This window comes from Podarcis tiliguerta (genome assembly GCF_965153285.1).
Source record: "Podarcis tiliguerta genome assembly, chromosome: 17".
Lineage (NCBI taxonomy): Eukaryota > Metazoa > Chordata > Lepidosauria > Squamata > Lacertidae > Podarcis > Podarcis tiliguerta.
The window spans coordinates 29,901,489-29,920,206 of NC_139550.1; the positions used below are offsets into that span (position 1 = coordinate 29,901,489).

At 43.9% G+C, this 18,718-nt stretch overlaps 2 protein-coding genes and 1 long non-coding RNA gene across 16 annotated transcripts in view; 1 reads left to right on the forward strand and 2 right to left on the reverse strand.

Moving 5' to 3' along the window:
- Nucleotides 1-261: 261 nt before the first annotated feature.
- TMED1 (transmembrane p24 trafficking protein 1) lies at nt 262-5,952 on the forward strand. Its single transcript, XM_083420726.1, has 4 exons — nt 262-559; nt 1,593-1,690; nt 2,126-2,309; nt 4,056-5,952. The coding sequence occupies exons 1-4, from the start codon at nt 362-364 to the stop codon at nt 4,272-4,274; spliced, it is 699 nt and encodes a 232-aa protein (XP_083276852.1). The 5' UTR covers nt 262-361; the 3' UTR covers nt 4,275-5,952.
- Nucleotides 5,953-8,792: 2,840 nt separating this feature from the next.
- Nucleotides 8,793-18,718, reverse strand: part of DNM2 (dynamin 2) — a 60,938-nt gene continuing 51,012 nt past the window's right edge. For 7 of the 14 annotated variants that reach the window (XM_083419756.1, XM_083419751.1, XM_083419753.1 and 4 more), the window contains 5 exons: nt 18,229-18,340; nt 17,243-17,407; nt 16,059-16,294; nt 15,369-15,623; nt 8,793-10,977 (listed from right to left, as the gene is read on the reverse strand). In XM_083419756.1, the coding sequence (XP_083275882.1) occupies nt 10,908-10,977; nt 15,369-15,623; nt 16,059-16,294; nt 17,243-17,407; nt 18,229-18,340 (838 nt within the window). In that variant the 3' untranslated portion in view covers nt 8,793-10,907. Of the gene's footprint in view, nt 10,978-12,690; nt 12,762-15,368; nt 15,624-16,058; nt 16,295-17,242; nt 17,408-18,228; nt 18,341-18,718 lie in introns of all 14 variants that reach the window. The other 7 variants (XM_083419755.1, XM_083419754.1, XM_083419752.1 and 4 more) reach the window with 3 other exon arrangements.
- On the reverse strand, nt 12,768-15,361 carry LOC310667958. Its single transcript, XR_014506482.1, has 3 exons — nt 14,089-15,361; nt 13,774-14,049; nt 12,768-13,440 (listed from the first exon to the last, which is right to left on the reverse strand). It is a non-coding gene; the product is annotated as an uncharacterized lncRNA (long non-coding RNA).

The following is an 18,718-nucleotide window of genomic DNA, read 5'->3' on the forward strand; positions in this document are numbered from 1 at the left end:
GAACCAATTCTGCAATGGGCCAAGGACCCCGTAAATATTTTTGTAGGAGGCTGGGCTCCATGCAGCGGATAACAGGAGCCACGCTGCCTCCTTTACGCGCGGCTTCCGGCCCGCCGAGTTTGTCTGATCAGCCGCTTCGGGTTGCCCTGAGCAAGACAAAGCGGCGGACAAATCGAATAACGAATAAGCAGAAGGGAGAGAGAAAGAAAAATGCGGCCCGGGGCCCCGTCGGAGCGCGAGGCTGCGGCTGCTCTGTGCGCGCCCTCCGGCGCCGGCGTCCCGCCCGAGCGCGGCCGCCTCTTCCTCTCCAAGGAGGCGGCCCGGCCCCGCTCTCCTTCCGGCGCCAGGAAGGACCCCGACGATGGCGGCGGCCGCGGTCCTTGCGCTCGGGCTGCCGCTGCTGCTCCTGGGGGCGTCCCGAGGGGTCCCCGGCCAGGCCCACCCGCCGCCGCCACCCGCTCCGCAGGACGCCGAGTTCACCTTCCTGCTGCCGGCCGGGCGCCGGGAGTGCTTCTACCAGGGCGCGCCGGGCAACGGCTCCATGGAGCTGGAGTACCAGGTGAGGCTGGGTAGGGGTCCACAATCCGGCCCCCAAACCAGGCGCATGGGGATTGGAGGGGGGGCAACAGGCCCTCTTCTTCCTGCTCAGCCCCTGGTGGTGGTGGCAGAGGGGAGCGGGGGGTAGACTGCCCCCGAAGGTGGAGCTCCCCCTTGGCTACCGCGACGGAGACTGTGCGCGCACAGCGCTGCCCTTTGCTCCGCATCCAGGAGGACGTTAGTCGCGATCCGTATATCTTAGGAAACGCTGCATTTTTATGCACTTCCCCTACACGCCCCCCCCCCCCGCGCCACCACCAAACCATCTTTGATCCGAATTGGTTGGGAATGAATGACCTGGCTGCGTTTTAAGCCGGCAGAGCCATGGAGTATTGCGTTCTGTGTGGATTTATCAGCAGCCAGATGACTCGCATGTTTGTTCTTCAGAGGGGGAATGGTACTTAGTACAACAAAACCCTGTAACTTTTCGAGACAGTTTGAGCAGCCAGTGTCTCTGACAGATCCCTCTTAAAAGCCGTTTGCCATTGCCTTACCAAGTTTTTATTGTTTCCTTAACTTTTATTTAAGTTAAGTGATGAATTAATATGTTTAATTTCATAATGTGAAGATCTAAGGATGTTAATGTTTAAGTTAAATTTTATAAGATCTGTGATTTGGAAAACCGTTAAAAGGAAATGCAATGAAATTCAACCAAGGGGAAGCGAGGAAGTCACTTAACAATGTTAATAAGTGTAATTTTTAATAAGGCTATGATTTATGTTTGTTTGTCTTATGTGTTTGTTTGTTGATAATGTTGTGAAAACTAATAAAAAAAATTCAAAGTTTTTATTGTTTCCTTCCTAGTTGCCCGGCGTAGTTACCCTCACAACAGTCTTGCAAAGCGGGCTGGGTTTTAAAAAAGTTGCTCAGCCCCAACTGGTTGCCTGATACTCAAATAAAGATTTGTAGCCATTTGCCACTTTTCTTGTATCATTGGTGGCTTTTCTGGGCATAGTAGCTCTTTCCATCATCCAACTCTTTCTATTGCCATTTAGGTTATTGGTGGAGCAGGGCTGGACGTTGACTTCTCCTTGGAAAGTCCTTCAGGCACATTGCTGGTTGATGAATACCGGAGATCCGATGGGGTTCACACGTGAGTCATGCTGCTTTTATACTTTGGAGTGAAGGCTAGTGGCACTGAGTGGGGAGGGCCAGAGGGGCAGTGGCTCTGGGTGCATTTGGGGTGGGTGGGTGCATTTTGCTCCTCGCCTCCCTGCTAGCCCTGCGCCGCTGCTTGGCTCTGGTGGGCAGTGGGGGTCACTCCCGCAGCATCGGCGAGGGCTGGAAGTGGGCTCCGTTCACCCTCCGTGCCCTCCCCCCCCCCAGGCGTGCATACTCACTGGGATACTCACGAGAAATCCATTGCTTGCCCATGGTCCAGGTGCTTTTACAAGTAGCAAAAGTATGAAGAGTTTGTGTATCTGTTTTTTGATTTTTTAAAAATGCACTTTGGCTACTCCAGCTTTGTAGGATACAGCTGCCTTCGTCACGCAGCCCTTCGCTCATCCTCTTTGTTGGTATCTTTCAGCGTTGAGCCAACGGAGGGAGGGGATTACAAGCTGTGCTTTGACAACTCCTTCAGCACTATATCGGAGAAGTTGGTGTTCTTTGAGCTGATCTTTGACAGCGCCCAGGAAGATGAGGACTTGAACAATTGGGCAGAAGTCGCCGAACCAGAAGAGATGCTTGACATAAAGATAGAAGACATTAAGGTGGGCAAAGAGGCTTCAGGAGAAATGCCTAGTGCTGAGATGTGGTGGAGTTAGGCAGAATAACAGTGGCATTCGATGGGAAAGAGATCAGGATAGCTCCAGTCTCCTGCAACCCTGTAACATTGCCAGACAAAGCAGACGGGGTCAGCCAATAGCAGACGAGGTCAGCTGCTGCCTGGGCTTCCAGGTATTTAGCTGATGCAGGAGGAATGCTCCACAATGGGAGCCTAACAATTAGGTCCTTTCTTGGATCTTCACTCCCCTTTTCCAAATGCCCCATGCCTGATGGGGATGGGTGGGAAAGAGCCCCTGCATTTCTGAAGCGCTGGCCAAAGCCCTGCAAATCAACCCAAGTCCTATGGGTGGAATGGATCTTCCCATCATTACTGTCAATATGTGGCTAGTGGCTTAATAAATTAGGATGTTCACATTAGTGGCTTTGCCCCAGAGACCTACTGTTTAGGCTTTGCTGAAGAGGTGAACATGGTAATTGACACACTTGTGTGGGTTAGTGTCTGTGTGTGTAACTTTGTATTAATGTAGCATTTTTATATGTAACACTGTAGTTTCATGACCTTTTAAAAAAAATTATCTGTTGTGCCTTCAGTTTTTTTGTACACCACATAGATACATTTTCGATATATTAAGCAGTATAGAAATTAAATAATCCATCAACTACATAGGTACATAAATTTGAAATAGACTCATGAGTAATTTGGGGTTAATACTAGAGGTTAATCAAAGCCCTTCCACTGTGTTCCAGAAATTGTGTTCAGAAAGCAGCTCCCTGTTGTTTCAAGACCCATTTATTTTATTTTACAACATTACCTATATGACAGAAATCTTTTCAGCTCCCCGAGATAAAAACCAGAGGGTGACTTGGTTCAAGGAAGACTGCTGATTAATATTAACAGTGAAAGTTGGTCAACTAGCCAATTTCAAGTCGTAAGGTTACAAAGCTGACTTGTTTAACTGAGTAGTATTTGTTTTAAACCAGGAATCTTGGTTTTTGTTGTTTTTTTAAAAAGGTATATCTAACAAAATTCCTCCTCAGCTGCACATCAGGGGAAAATGCTGTGTCCAACTCACGGTGCACAGGGTGTGGTCCGAAGGCACATGATGTGCAATCACCCTGCTGAAGCTAAGCAGCTCTGGGTCTCATTGTTGGTAGCAGCAGTACTTGCCAGGCACTTTGGTAAACATGGACTTTGAGACCGGAAATGCAGACAGCAGGTGTCTTCTTGTTACCGCCTGTGTGGCTTAGTACTCCGGTTAAAGAAGAAAATGAAACTAGCTGTTACTCTTAATAGGTTTTGGCAATCATTGCAAACCTGCATTTTCACTGCTTTGGAACAGTGCATACAGGGGAGCTGGCAAAGGCAACAAAAGGAGTAATTTTTTAATCCAGCCAGGAAAGGTTTTCCAGTATCTTAACAGATAAATTATTTGTGTCAGCATAAAGAGAAGGTAGAGATCTGTAAGGAATTATCTCTGGGGTTGTGGTACATGAATGCACAGTGATTCTTCATGGCCTTTTAATGGATGTTGAAATACCTGTGCTTGAGTTTAGATGGTCACGATGAATTTTTTTTTGGTTAACAATAATAGACATGGTGCCTGATTATTTGTTGGGTGAAGAATCTGACTCCATGTGATTTGAATTTGACTGGCAACAATGGTTTCCTTTCCCCCAAAACACATCTTTGCCCCCCACACATCTGTTCTCCTTTGTTCTCACCATTGTAGGAATCTATTGAAACCATGAAGAGCCGCTTGGAGAGAAGCATTCAGATGCAGGCCCTGCTGCGAGCCTTTGAAGCTCGAGACCGCAATTTACAGGAAAGCAACTTGAGCCGAGTCAACTTCTGGTCAGCTGTCAATCTCACTGTGCTCCTGGTGGTGTCATTTCTCCAGGTGTACATGTTGAAAAGCCTCTTTGAGGACAAGAGGAGGGTCTGGACGTAGCAGGAGGAGAAATGGCACCCCCTTTTTACCAATACGGGGCAGGTATCCAGAAAAAATGACAGCTCCCATATTGCCAAAGCTCAGTACTGTCCCAAGTGTAGCTGCCATTTCTGTCACGAGTCTCTTTACAGAAGGGGTTAAAATATCACAGCCAAGGGAGGGATTTGGGGTGGGGATTGAACACCCCCACATCTTGTGCTATGGTGGCAACCTGTCGAAATTGAGAGCAGGATGAGGGAGTGCAAGAACTGGAGATGTTAGGCAGTACACAACAAGCAAAAACAGCTGTTCTTCATGCATTTCAATAGCTCCTCTGTTTACAATGAAGGGCAGGTGCTTCTCAATGTACTACAGCTTGCAGCGGAGTTTGCCTCTTGGCCTTAAAACTTTGATATTCTGCATCAGACTTCATCAACATGTGCCTTAGCAAAAGTCGCTGGTCTGGCTGGAAGCAGCAACGCCCCGGCCACTTTTGCTGTTGAGAGGTTCCTAGCCTCTGCTTTTTCCATGGAATCTTCCTGCCCTAAGAAGCCCCACAATACTCAAGGGCATTAAGAAAACTCTCCTAGTGGCATTGGCAATCTTTACCACCCAGGAGTCTGCGTTTGATTTTCCCCAGGCATGACTACATGAGGAGTATTGTCACTGCTAAAGACTCCCATGGTCAGCAATCTGCAAAGGGTGAAAAGGCCTGGTTTTGCACTCATTTGGTGCTAGCGTGTCCCCGATCTAGCATTCCAGTTTTCAGCAGAAAGCAAGCAGAATGTGATTGAGTTTATTCCCTTGGGAGGAAATTATTGCCTTTCCAAGACTCTTCAAGTATCTTTAAATGTTAGGAACTGTGAACAAGTAAACTCCTGATTATAGAAGGCTGACCTGCAGAGCACATGAAGTCTTGAATACATCTGGTGGAATTCTTCTCTGTTGATCTTCTGCTCAGGACTTGAGCACCTTGGGAATTCCTTACTGGATTTAGGATATGAGAAATTTCACAAGTATAACTTGGGCCTAAATTACACAGTGGTGGCAGATTAGTGTTGTTACATGCTGTGATTGAAGCACATTTGCATTTAAAGTGGGCGCGGGTGGTGCATCTTCTCTTCTTCCTGCCACAGGTATGCCAGCAGACTGCTCAGCTCTGATATCAGTAGTGAGACAGGCTGGGAGAGGGCTGTGCAGAACAAGTGGGCAAAGGAAGAATTTAGCACTGCCCTGGCAGTTTACTTTGTTCCCTCACTACAAGACATTATTGAGGGACTTCTGGAATACACTCCTGGTACTTTCACTGTAGATTAAAGTTGAACGTTCAAGAGTAATTGATATCCCCAACCCCAAAATAGCCTTTCATATGGGCTGCTGCATTTCACTTCACATTCTTAGTATGTTAAAATTTCCCTGGACGTGGCAGTGCATTAGCCCGAGTTAACTGTTCAATGCTACTCCATTGGCTGCTCTTCAGGGCAGGATGCTGCCAGTTCCCATAGCTGCATCCCAGATCAGCTGGATTCTGGTGGCAAGAAACAGCTGTGTGTACGCTCACACTATAAAAAGACTTTGTTTGGGCTTCCTGATGTCAGAGAATGCCTGGCATAACAATGGGAGGCTGCCAGTGTTCACCCCTTTTCTAAGATTGTGTAGGCCATTGTCTTGTGGTTCAATAAATGGTCTTTGAATTGGAGCTTGTCCTCTCCTGAATCTGTCATTGGTCTTGGGTTACAAGAAGATTGGTAGCATACTTTTCCTTTTGAGAGTGCTTCTTTTCTAGAGGTAGTAAGCACAGGAAGATGGCCCTGAACCATAGCTGTCAACTTTTCCCTTTTTTTGCGAGGAATCCATTCAGAGTAAGGGAATTTCCCTTAAAAAAAGGGAAGCCTTGACAGCTGTGCCCTGAACACTTCCCACTTGTCATTTCATTTAAACTGTGATGCCAAACCACTCAGCCCATTTTATTCTCCTGCCCCAACCATCTCCGATTCCAAAGCATTTTGATGTCTTGCAGCACACCTACTGGTGGGAATGTCACTACAGGAGTGAATGTATTACTGGTATTTTTCTCTCATTCTTCTGGTTGCAATACAAAATCCATAGCATGAACTTTGAACCCTCATGTCACTTAAGTGACACAAAAACCTTCTCTGGGCAGCACCAGCAGGATTGTGAAAGGTGCTTAAAGAGAGCCCCTGTCTCCAACTCTTTGAATATATGCCACCAGTTATTTATGTAAGCCTCAAAGAGGCATGAGCAAGGCCACAATGATGAGCAAGGCTAGATGATCCCTCTAGCAAGAGAGTTGGACCCAGATACTTCACAAGTCAAAACAAGACAAGGAGAAGGTGGGACACTTCCGCTGGTCCCTGGCACTCCCCCCCCCCCCCCGGCAATATCTTGGTTAGAGCTGAAGGACCAAGGAAAATGTGGAGGCATGGATGGAAAGTTGCAAGCAAGCACAATTTGTGACCCTTTCCTGACTACAGGGTACACCTGTTAAGGTATCAAGTCTCCACTTCTGGTATTTGAACTTTGCGGAGCATGAGCCAGTATATGAGAGCCTTAACTCTCATCTTAAACCAGGTTTTTTAAAATCATCAAATTTACAATTAGCTGAATAAACTATTTTCATAACCAAAAAATTGAATTGTCTCTAAATGGACTTGTATAGTAATAGAATGCTGTGATGTGATTTACAGCCAAATTAGCGATGCTAGCAAGACAGATGCACACAAAACAATCCATAAAAAGTGTAAATAACTTTTTTAAGAGACGGAATTAAAAAACACATTTGTTGTAAAACAAAAATATTCTACGTAAGAAGAGCTTCTGGGTCCCGCATTCTACACTCTGAGTGGCCAACCAGATGCTTATGGGAAGTCTGAGGCATGCTGCCTGCAACAGTGAAGGTTGAACATAACTTTGTAGTTAGCAGGTAGCTTTGAACATCATTCTTGAGGTTGACTGTTGTTCATCCTTCCATCATTCTGCTCTTCATGTTTGCAAGAGATAACTCCAGCATTATAATAAACTGCAAGCTTAATTTTTTAAAAGAAGTATAGTGGAAAATGTGAACATACTTGTATATATAATGTAATCCTGGACATTGAGATCCAGTGCCAAGGGCCTTCTGGTGGTTCCCTCCCTGCGATAAGCGAAGTTACAGGGAATCAGGCAGAGGGCCTTCTCGGTAGTGGCGCCCACCCTGTGGAACACCCTCCCATCATTTGTCAAAGAAATAAACAACTATCAGACTTTTAGAAAACATCTGAAGGCAGCCCTGTTTAGGCAAGCTTTTAATACTGGATGAATCATTGTATTTTAATATTTTGCTGGAAGTCGCCCAGAGTGGCTGGGGTAATAATAATAATAATTACTACTATTCTGGTACAATCATATAGGTCATGCTATTTAGGTGCTTTATAAAGTATGGCGTATGTACCTTTCCTCAAGAACTGAAGTTGTCACAAGACTGACAGCATGGATCTTCTTGCAGGTATTTCAGTATGAACGCTTTCTTCATTGCTAGCCAACAAGATCTTCTAACTGGTACACTGTATTGAGACCTCCCCAGGCAGGTGCAATTGCTGAGCATGTAAGAGCCCTTCTGAGTGCTTGATCACCCCTGTTTTCTACAGGGACTGGCCATGATGAAACTACTATAGCAGGCAGCAGCTGCAAAAAGATGTCCCAATGTGCCCTGAAAAGGCTGTCTGCAAAAGCTTGCTCATTTGTATTTGGTTGTTCCATGATCACTTGTTTTAATTTGAGAGGGAGGAGAGCTATAGGGGTACCTGTCCTCTGGGTAAGGAGGCACTTAAAAACAACAACTGGGTCAATCCTTTTCTGCGAATGCTGTTCAATTGGTATGTGATCCCTCATCGTCTAGGACACCCTGTGTGACCAGTAACAGAAAACATTTCCCCGACTGTAAATAGACTTCATTTGCCCTTAGTGATACCAGCACACAGCCAAATCTGCCCGAATATGAAGCACTGTGATGTTATCACATTGAGCATGATCGCTTGAGAAAGGGGCAGGAAATGGCACTTAAACAGCAGCTAAACGTAAGGGAATCAGTGGCTGTGGGCAGCAATAAAAATATAAGATTAATATATTGTTGTTGTTCAGTCGTGTCCGACTCTTTGTGACCCCATGGACCAGAGCACACCAGGCACTCTTGTCTTCCACTGGCTCCCGCAGTTTGGTCAAACTCATGCTGGTAGCTTTGAGAACACTGATTAATATATTAACCATATCTAAATATCCTTATAACTGGGGTTACGTTTAGCTTGTTTTATTGAGATATTGTACAACTGCCTCCCATTCAAAAGTCAAACTGAGCAGGGCCAAACAATCAGCCATTTGGGTTGGAGGCTAGCAAACAGAAGCTCCTCAAGGAAACTCGATTTGAGCTTTAGTTTCTTCTGCTCACTACTTCCTGAGTGTAGAAATTTTGAGAACCAATGAAAGACAACACACACTCACACACACAAACAAACAAACCCCAACACCACTGGCTGCCAGAGATTTTCCACCAGCAAAATTTCCCTTTATTTTAGTTTATTAATAGGATACATAATGGAGGCACTTATCTCAAACTGTTGGGATCTTTTTTTTCCATCTAAAGAAGAGGGAGAGAAGGTCCCACAGCCCCTTCACACATGGTAACAGGAAGAGTCAAGAGGAAGCAAATATGAACACAATGAATTAAAAGTAGAGGTCCATGCTACCAAGCAAATGCCAGCTTTCGGAGAAGTGACCAGTGGGCAGTAGGTGGCACGAGGTTATGAAATGCACTGCAAGAGAGGGTCAAAAGTCCATGATAGTGACGTTGGAAGTAGAGGGACATTCATAGGAAGGCAACACTGGTTATTAGGGCAGTCAGCATGTAATTCAAGCAGTAAAGGCACAAAATTAGCACCGTCTATGGAAGTGTCATATCCTCCAGGACACGAAGCAAGGAACTACTGCTGCAGGTAGGCAGAAAGGGAAGAAACATTTAAGGCAGGTGGTGTATGTGTGGCTGTTCCTTTTATCTTATCTCAGGAAGGGCTGAGGTATCCCTGATAGCCTTGTATAATGAGGGCTGGGCTTAACTGATGATTTCTCTTTTTAAAAAATCTAGAATTTATACAAGTATTAATACAGTCTGTCTTTCATAAGAAATATATACAACCACAGCCCAGGGAGGGCAGAGTGCTTTACTACTGCTGTTGAGAAGGCTCCAGTGTTACTCCAAACTCCGAGGCTCTACAGATGGAGCAGCCAACCCAAACACACAAACGCCCCACTCCGAAAGACCACAGACACTACCAGGAGCTTCTGTGGGACCTTGTGGCACAAGTGTCGTAAGATCTATTATGGACACAGTTTGCCATGAAGAATCTGCCTCAGCCTAGAGGCACAGAGGTAAGCTGGTAAGTACAGCTGATCTCAAGAATAGGGCATTTCTTTCACGGGACAAAGTCACTCTTCTGATTAGGGAGGGGAAGGCTTTCCAACAGAGACCACAATCCGTGCAGAGGATCACAATCCTGATAAAACACTTCGAAACCCTGGTACACACACACACGCACTTCTCCATATGGACTGGGCAGGTAACAAATGGTCATAGCCAATCGGGGAACAGCCAGTTGGTATTACAGCTCCAAGTGACTAAGACATCCCTGCCACAAGAATGCCTTCCTGGTGTAAAATAGGAGGGACCAACAATCATGCTTATCTAGGTTACAGCTGAGCTGCCTCTGTTTAAGCATGAAAACTGGCTGTGCAGAGCGCGGCGGGGCATTCAAATCAACTGTATACCTGAGGCTTAAAAGCAACCCAGTGCCACCTTCTTTCCAATTATTCTGCTTGGCAAAATCTTGCTCTAGTTCAGTGAACTGAATTTATAAGCAATTTGCTATCTGCAGTCCCATCATTTTGTTTTGGTTTTTACCCCTTTCAAAGTTATAAAATGGAAATAAACTGATCAAATCTTGCACTGAAATTTATAGGGAGAAAGGAAAGGCAATCAAAGTGGGGAGGGGGGGAGATTATATATATATATATTATAATACAAATAAATCCATAGCCGGGTGGGGAGGTTGAGGAGTTGGACAAACCCAATTCATGTGAATGGCGAAGGGAGATTCCACGTGTTGAATGCACAAGTGTTGGTGGAAATGCAAACTCGCCACTTTCACACATTCACAGGCAATCCCTTGCCAATCCCTCAACTAGGGGATCCTTTCTGTATTTTCAACAAAGTGCAAAACAACTCCACAAAACAGAATACTCCATGTTCCCATGTGGAATGGGTCTGGTGTGGCCACCAAGAGGAGGGTGAAGAAACTACCCCTCCCCTGCAATTTTCCAGAGAAGATTCAGGTCACCAAATCCCTCCCCAGCCAAGACCCAAGGACAGAGAGGGAACTACTACAAGGAATGCTTGGCCTCTCAGAGCTATTTACAAGTAATCAACCCACAGCACCCATCCCATGGTGGCTGCTACTGGAGGGAAGGAGACAGGAAGGAAGCGGGAAACGGGCCTTGGCTACAGTTGATCACAATTGCAAAGAGCTCTTTTACACAAGAGATTAGGCATGAGTTCTCTCCACAATATAGTTAACAAGCAACAGCTCTCCCTGGTAGTGGTTGTAGTTAATCTAATAAGGAGGGCTCAGCAGGCCTGATAATCGTGGGCCGGTTCGGTGCTGCAGGGGGTCTTCTGCTGTAGAGAGAACAAAACAGATGGAGAGAAATGAATACCGGAAAAGGAAGAACTGGACAGACATCACTGTGAAATATTGTTAAGTGAAGCTAATGCCCACAACTCTCATGCCCAGCTTATGTGGGATAGTGGAGTGGGCATTTCTATGCCCAGAAATAGTACATTTTGTGGCACATTTAGCCAACAAATAGAATGGTAGAAGCCATCATTTATCACTATTCTTTAGATAGCTGAGAAGCACTCAACCTCCCAATATTTCACCTGTCTGGAAAAAAAAGTCTGCCTTTGGTATGACTAGTAGGGGTGACTTGGATGGACACCAAAATCCAATTTGCTTGACTCTGTAGGTGTGGTTCTGGGTGAACATTATGCAGGGTATGCGAGAGACTGGATTGTACAGCTCCTTCAGAGTACAAGCCAGCTCAATAACACAATGACTAGTACCAGGGCACTGTATTCTATCTGTCCCTGCCCCCCCAAACACCATATGACGTTGAGACTGCCCAATATACTGATATAATAAAATGTTCAGGGTGTAATCTATTTCTATATTTAAAAATCCTGTGTGAAGATAAACCAAATTCTGCAACAAGAAACACTAACTTCTGCAAAGTGTGTAGATTAGTTTATTCTGCTTCTGATAACTTTGTGGAGGTGGCTGGCTACACAGGTGGCTACAAGGCTTTCCTCCTTCTTTCCTCTTTATTTTTTACACACACACACACACACACACACCTCTGAAGTCATAAGAGCTAGCAGTTTCAAGATGAAACTTGAAATTCTCAAGCAGCTAAATTCTGCTTCGTTTCTGTTGTTTTGAGAAATAAACACAGCACTGGCTACAGAAACCAGTCTGCTTGCTAGCACTGCTGTCTTAGATGAGTCTCTAATTCAAAACTAGACATATTCCCATAATACACTCCACTAAATCTCATACGAGCTTCGAATGCTTCCTCCTCTGCAAAGCCTGCAACAGTGAAAGAAAAGAAATTCCACCCAAGGAAGAATATGCAGTTTCAAGAAACATGACGACTCTTGAGCACCAAAGGAGAGGAAAAAATGGCGAAAGATTTATATGATCTGAGGTGAAACCAGAGAATATTAAAATGCTCCAGACACAATTTTCAATGATTATTAACCAAGAGATTGAATGAAAAATTAAAATATTAAAACATAGAAACTTTGAATTTGCAAATAAACCTGGCAAACTCTTAGCTTGGCAGTTAAAAACAACCAGAATGACAGGATAACAAATAAAATTAAAATTGGAGAAAAGATAACCGACGACCCAAAGGAAATTAATAGAAGCTTTGTAATTTTTTATGGAGAACTATACAGGGAAGGAACAGAAAATCATGATAAAATCGAAGAATACTTAGGGCAGAACAATTTATCAAAGATCTCAAAGGAGAGACTCAGTCTCTTACATTCTCCTATTTCTGCACTGGAAGTTCAACAGGCAATCAATAAAGCAAAATCAGGGAAGGCCCCGGACCTGGATGGCCTATCCACAAATTATTATAAAAAGCTAGAAGAACCGCTATTTGAACCACTGAAGGACACCATGAATGATAAAGACTGGGAAACTACCGGAATCATGGACAGAAAGCTTTATAACCTTAATTCCCAAGCAGGGAACTGATTTAACAATTGTTTCAAATTATCGGCCAATATCCCTTTTAAATAATGATTATAAATTATTTGCCGACATACTTTCAAAAAGATTAAAGACGATTCTTAAAGACATCGTTCACGAAGACCAGGCCGGCTTTCTCCCTGGACGCCTAGTGCAAAATAACATCAGAAATATCATTAACGTGTTGGAATATTTAGAAATCAGAATTGACAAACCAGCAGTACTAATGCTGGTGGACGCAGAGAAAGCCTTTGACAACATCTCGTGGAGATTTATGAAAAGAATGATGCAACAAATGGAGTTCGGCGAACAGTTTTGTAAAGGAATAGAGGCTATATACTCTGATCAATGGGCCAAGATCATCATCAATGGCAACATTACAGAAGACTGTGTAATAAGAAAAGGGACAAGGCAAGAATGTCCGCTATCCCCGCTAATATTAATTTTGGTAATGGAAATGTTGAATAAAGAAATAAGGGAAGACAAAAACATAAAAGAAATAACACTAGGAGAGAAAGCTTATAAACGAAAGGCGTTTGCCGATGATCTTATTATTATGACAGAGAATACAAAAGGAAGTTTATTAAAGGTATTAGAAATAAATAAGAACTTTGGGCAGGTAGTGGGATTCAAATTAAACCGTTCCAAAACAAAGCTCTTGGTCAATAATATGGATTACGCCGAAAAACATCAATTTATTCTAAGATAATTATGCTAAAACCTGGATTGAAATTAAAAGAAATTTAAAAATATGGAACAGATTAAATTTATATTTTGGGGGGAGAATATCCACCATTAAAATGAATGTCTTACCAAAAATGCTTTTCCTATTTCAGACAATCCCTGGGATTGGAGTGACAGGCTGCCTGAAAAACTTGCAACGAGACATCTCTACATATTTGGCAGGGGGGAAAGCCCAGGATTACACATAAACTGTTAATTGATATCAAAGAAAGAGGGGGATTTCCCCTGCCAGATTTTGAAATTATATTACAAGGCAGCCTATCTCTCCTGGATCAGGGAATGGTGTATACTTCAGCACACAGGCCTTCTAGGCCTGGAAGGACATGACAACCGGTATGGCTGGCATGCCTACATAGGTTATGATAAAGTTAAGATCAACAAAAAAATTAAATCATATTATATGGAAATTTCTCTACATGGTTTGGGCAAAATACAAAGATCTGGGCAAAGGTTTGGGCAAAATACAAAGATCGAACTCCGTGGTGGATATCTCCCTTTGAAGCATTAGCAGTGAAGAAAAAAATATGAAAGGGAATTGGCCAATATACAAAGTATTATTAAAAGAGGAAGAAAACCAGTTGAAACTAAAAAACTTCAAATTAGACAAAAGGAATGGCTTTGCGACAGAACCCTCCAGATTAGAAAAAGAACTGATTAACTCTAAAGTGAAAACTCTCTCCAAAATATACCAACTCCTCCTTGACTGGGATATATACTGACTCCTCCTTGACTGGTAAAATCTGTAATGGTCAAGTGGGCTCAAGATTTTGTCTATAGCATCCCAATGAGTGCCTGGGAAAATCTACGGAAGGTTAACATGAAACCACTGCATGCTACACCTTGAAAGATAATTTTATGAAGATGCAATTCCACTGGTATTTGACACCACTAAAACTATCTAAAATGTATAAGGACATGTCAAGTAAATGCTGGAGATGTGGGGAAGTGGAAGGCTCAATGTTACCTATGTGAGGGACATGTAAGAGAATAAAGGAATTTGGGGAGGTAATTTATGATGAGCTCAAAAGAATGATTAAGGTATCCTTCATAAAAAAAACCCAGAGGCTTTCCTCCTGGGGATACTAGGCTCAGACATCCCTAAAAATGCGATAGATATATTCTTGTATGCCACAGTAGCTGCAAGAATATTAATCACTATGAACTGGAAAGGATAGAAAATTCTGTCAAAGCTGGAGTGGCAAAGTAAACTGTTGGAATACGCCGAGCTGGCAAAAATGACAGAAAAACTGAGAGGTCATACTGATCAAACATTTACTAGGAAATGGGACATGTATAAAAAAATATATCAAGGATTACTGTAATAACATGATGCCAGTGGCAGGTCTAGAATGACTTCTGTAGTATGATGGATAATTATAAGAGAATATTATATTGATGAAAATTAACAAAAGGAAACAAAAATAAACAGTGTGCTAGATAGAGTAAGTGGTAGATACATAATGGGGTGATGGGAAGTTGCTAGAAACTCAAGAAGAACGTAAGGTGATGTGATGTAACAAATATTACCATTTTTATTTCTCTTTTCTGGATAACCCTTCTGTTTGTTACTTCTTTTTAAATTCAATAAAGCACATAATAAAAAAGGTGAGAAAAATGCAGAAGCAGCTCTTTGGCCCTGAAGGGAAAGGTTACACCTGATCGTGGTTTCATATATTTCCTTTGTTCTAAGGCAGTTGTTTTAAGGCACTTGTACCACGCTAACGTTTTGCACGGTCCATGTTCCAGTTTTCAGGTCTGAATTCTCCCATTCAATTTGATAATAGAGATATTGTTATACAGGGTTAAAGAAATTAAGACTCATAGGCTCTAGAGTCCAGATGCTGTTGGACTCCGGTTCCCATCAGTCCCTGCCATCATGGCAAATGATCAGGGATGATGGGATCTAGAGCCCAACAACTGGGCAGCAACAGGTTCATCATCCCAGCTCTAGAGCTGCTGCTATAGTATCTGCTCTAGCAGCAAAGAGAGGAGAACCTGAAGGATGCCTTACCTGGGCACACCTGGAGGGATGCCGGGTGGAACACGTGCTGGTCGTGAAGGAATCAGAGGAGGAGCTGAGAAAGGGTCATTATTAGCAACAAATGCACCTTGCGGTCCAGGGCGTGACGGAATGGGCGGTGCCACAAAAGAGGAAGGGCCTGCGGCTGGCATTGGGATCAAGGGGGGGCCTGGCATAGGGCCCCTCACCGCTGGCGGTCTCCCTGGTGGCAACACAGTCGAAGCAGGCCTGCGCTGTGGTGTTGGGCTGCCAAAGAGAGAAAAAGAAACCACCAGGACAGGGAAGGTAAGTTAGTGTCGTTCAAGACAGAAAAGTGAAGCCAATGCAATCAGGTTCAACCCCAAACCCCATACGCTAAAGTATGAACTGTCTGCTTCACGTTCTGTACAAGAGTTATTTTGTACAACCAACCCCAGAACCAAACAATGTTATATGAAGACCCTGCAGAATGAAAACTGAAGATTTAAGGCTACCAACAAGCATAGATCAAGGTTCAAGTTTGTCATTAAGTATTGAAATCACATCGTAGGTGGGCCAAATACAGGTGCTTGGGCTCTTCCTGGAGTTCTGGCAGTAGGTCACTTGAAACTTCTGGCCTTGCTGGTTTCTATGCTTCCATCCCATGTGCCTAACAAAAAAATAAAGCACACCAGAAGCAGATAACCCACCACCCCAACTCACCTATGCCCACTACTTCCTGACTGCAGCCATGTGTCATCCACAGGAGGAGGAACCGGTGTGGAAATGGTGCTGGTACTAATGTCTCCAATTATGTTCAAGGCCTCCTTCAGGGCGTGGTACATTCGCAGCATGTCGTCCCTGCGCTGCGCCTGGTCTGCAGACTCCTCCATCAAGCTGTTTTGGTCTGCGGAGGAGTACAGGTAGGCCAGCAGCTCCGAGTGGATGAAATCCTTGGTCTGTGAGGATAGGGGAAGGAAAGCACAAAGAAGAGGTGACACTGTCCAAATGTGACGGGGCTGGAAATGGTATATTCAGGCTGGAGTAAGACCATGAGCCAGACTAGTTTCTTAACCCTGGTCATGAGTTTTACCTGCGGGGGGGGTGGGGGGGTGGGGAGAGAGACACCCTTGCCTCTGCCACTGCTGTACTGGACTCCACAATGTTTTTATGGGAAGGCATTGTCTAATATTGACAGGTGTTGGAGGTATACTGCTGAGAACAGCTTCTTAAAGTGTTATAGCATGGGGATTAACAGCAGGGCAAGTGGACTTTGAAAGCCCTAATGCAGGCATAGGCAAACTCCGGCCCTCCAGATGTTTGGGGCTACAATTCCCATCATCCTTGACCACTGGTCCTGTTAGCTAGGGATTATGGGAATTGTAGTCCCAAACATCTGGAGGGCTGGAGTTTGCCTATGCCTGCCCTAATGTTTGCTAAGAGAGTTAAGATTCAGCCTGGAAGGATAAATTCCCACCGTTTATTACACAATGGTCTGAGGGACTCACTACACTGACCATAGGTATCCACATAAAATTGACATCTATACGAAGATATTTCATATAGATGTCAATATTATGTGGATACCTATTTTGGACATCTAGAGGGCTTATATTAATTTATATGTCTAACTTAAGATGCATGCACTGCTGGCAAATTTATCCATTATATCACCTGATGGTGTTTTTGTGTTACTATCAGTATTATTTTTACTTTATATTTATAATTTTATTTTTTAAACAATTCTTCTTCCCCTTACATTCTTTAAGTTTACAAAATAAAATAAAATAATAAAATAAAATAAAATAAAATAAAATAAAATAATATAATGGTGCATCAGCAGAGTGGTGGAACAATGTCTGCTTAGCCCCTGACAATAAACAAATAAATATCCAACTACCACTCACATTGTTTATCATTAGGTGCATTATTGTCTTTGGCATAAGATCCCGGATCGACTTGTTGATGATCCCAACATATGAATCAACAAGATTGCGGATAGTTTCCACTTGGCGCTCTAGCTGAGGATCCATGGAAAAGGTGTTTTCCTGGGATCCCTCTTCATTCTCCACCTGCACAGAAGAAAATTGGACAGCATTAGGTGACCTGTGGAAGAGTCAGCACAGGGAGAGTACCAGTTCATTATTTGATCTCTGCTTTCCCAAATATTCCAGTAATCATAGTATGGGTTTAGTTTGGACTAACCCAGATTTGCAGTGCTTATTAGCTGACTGGCATTTTAATGAGAATTTGAAGTGTTCTCTCCCTACCCTCCGCTGGCAATGAACAATTATTTCCTTATTATTGGGTTTAATTCTTGCACTGTATACTATTATGGTTTGCTCTTGCTGATACAGCTAAAATCACAGCAGCCTCTTGCACACCTGACCCAGAACCTCAAGATTTGTGCTTTGCATCAGCTTTCTCTTCCTAGGCTGAGCATGCCCAGCTTCCCTCACAAGTCTTTGGAGATGACCGTTTCCTGTATAGCTTTGGGAGAAGCACAAAGGGATTCCTGCTTTGCTCATTGGGTTTTGGGCTCATCCTCTTGAATCCTTCACAGCTCTTACATAGATACTACTTTCCACATCTAGAATGGCACTGCCTTATCCACACAACTTCAGGAGGTGGGTATGGGTGGAAGACAGCTGAAGTTTCTACAAACTTTCTCTCTTTCTAAGGAAACCCTACCAAGATTTTGGACAGCAAACTACCCCCAGTCAAAGGTACGGTGCCCAGCTTGATGGAACCTCTAATTGGCAAGAGCAGCTCCCAGCCAGAGGCAACAGCAGCTGCTAGGAGATCCTTGGTACAACAGTACCACTACTGGGCCTCCAGCACACCCAGCCACCCCCCTCTTCCTGCTGAAGGACTGAGGGAAAAAAATGTTTACTTGGTCTTTCTCAGGGTAAACACCAGCACGGAGGAAGGAGGCCTTCCAGCTGTCCACGTCTTCCTGGGAGTCACACGCAAGCTCAATCTGACGCAGGTCTTTGTACACATTCCTAGTTTAGGGGTGCAGGAGAAAAGAGAGCAGTGGAAGAAGAACAAATGTCATTGGGTTAGTGAAAGAAAGTCCACATCAGGCAACAGGAATCTTGTAATAGGAAGGTGTTATATATATATTCCTTTATTTTCTAAGTACTTTGAAGTTCTAATCTCTATTGCCACAGTAGAATGTGAGACTGTAGGAACACCAAACAGATGGAATAGAGTGCTACTCTACTTAGCCAAATGGTGCCCATAACAGTTGCATGTACTGAGTGAAGTACGGTTTCCATTGGCTTTTGGCTTCCACTTAAATGTCTTGGCATGCACTCCGAAGAAGACATGGGGAACCACTTTGGCTAGCAGGCCAGATGCAATTGTGGCCAATCCTCTGC

Excerpts from the sequence above, each read along its gene's own strand:
- TMED1 (XM_083420726.1), top strand. The coding sequence starts at position 362 with ATGGCGGCGGCCGCGGTCCTTGCGCTCGGGCTGCCGCTGCTGCTCCTG. Across the intron at positions 560-1,592 it reads CCATGGAGCTGGAGTACCAG|GTTATTGGTGGAGCAGGGCT; the intron begins GTGAGGCTGGGT and ends ATTGCCATTTAG. Across the intron at positions 2,310-4,055 it reads TAAAGATAGAAGACATTAAG|GAATCTATTGAAACCATGAA; the intron begins GTGGGCAAAGAG and ends TCACCATTGTAG.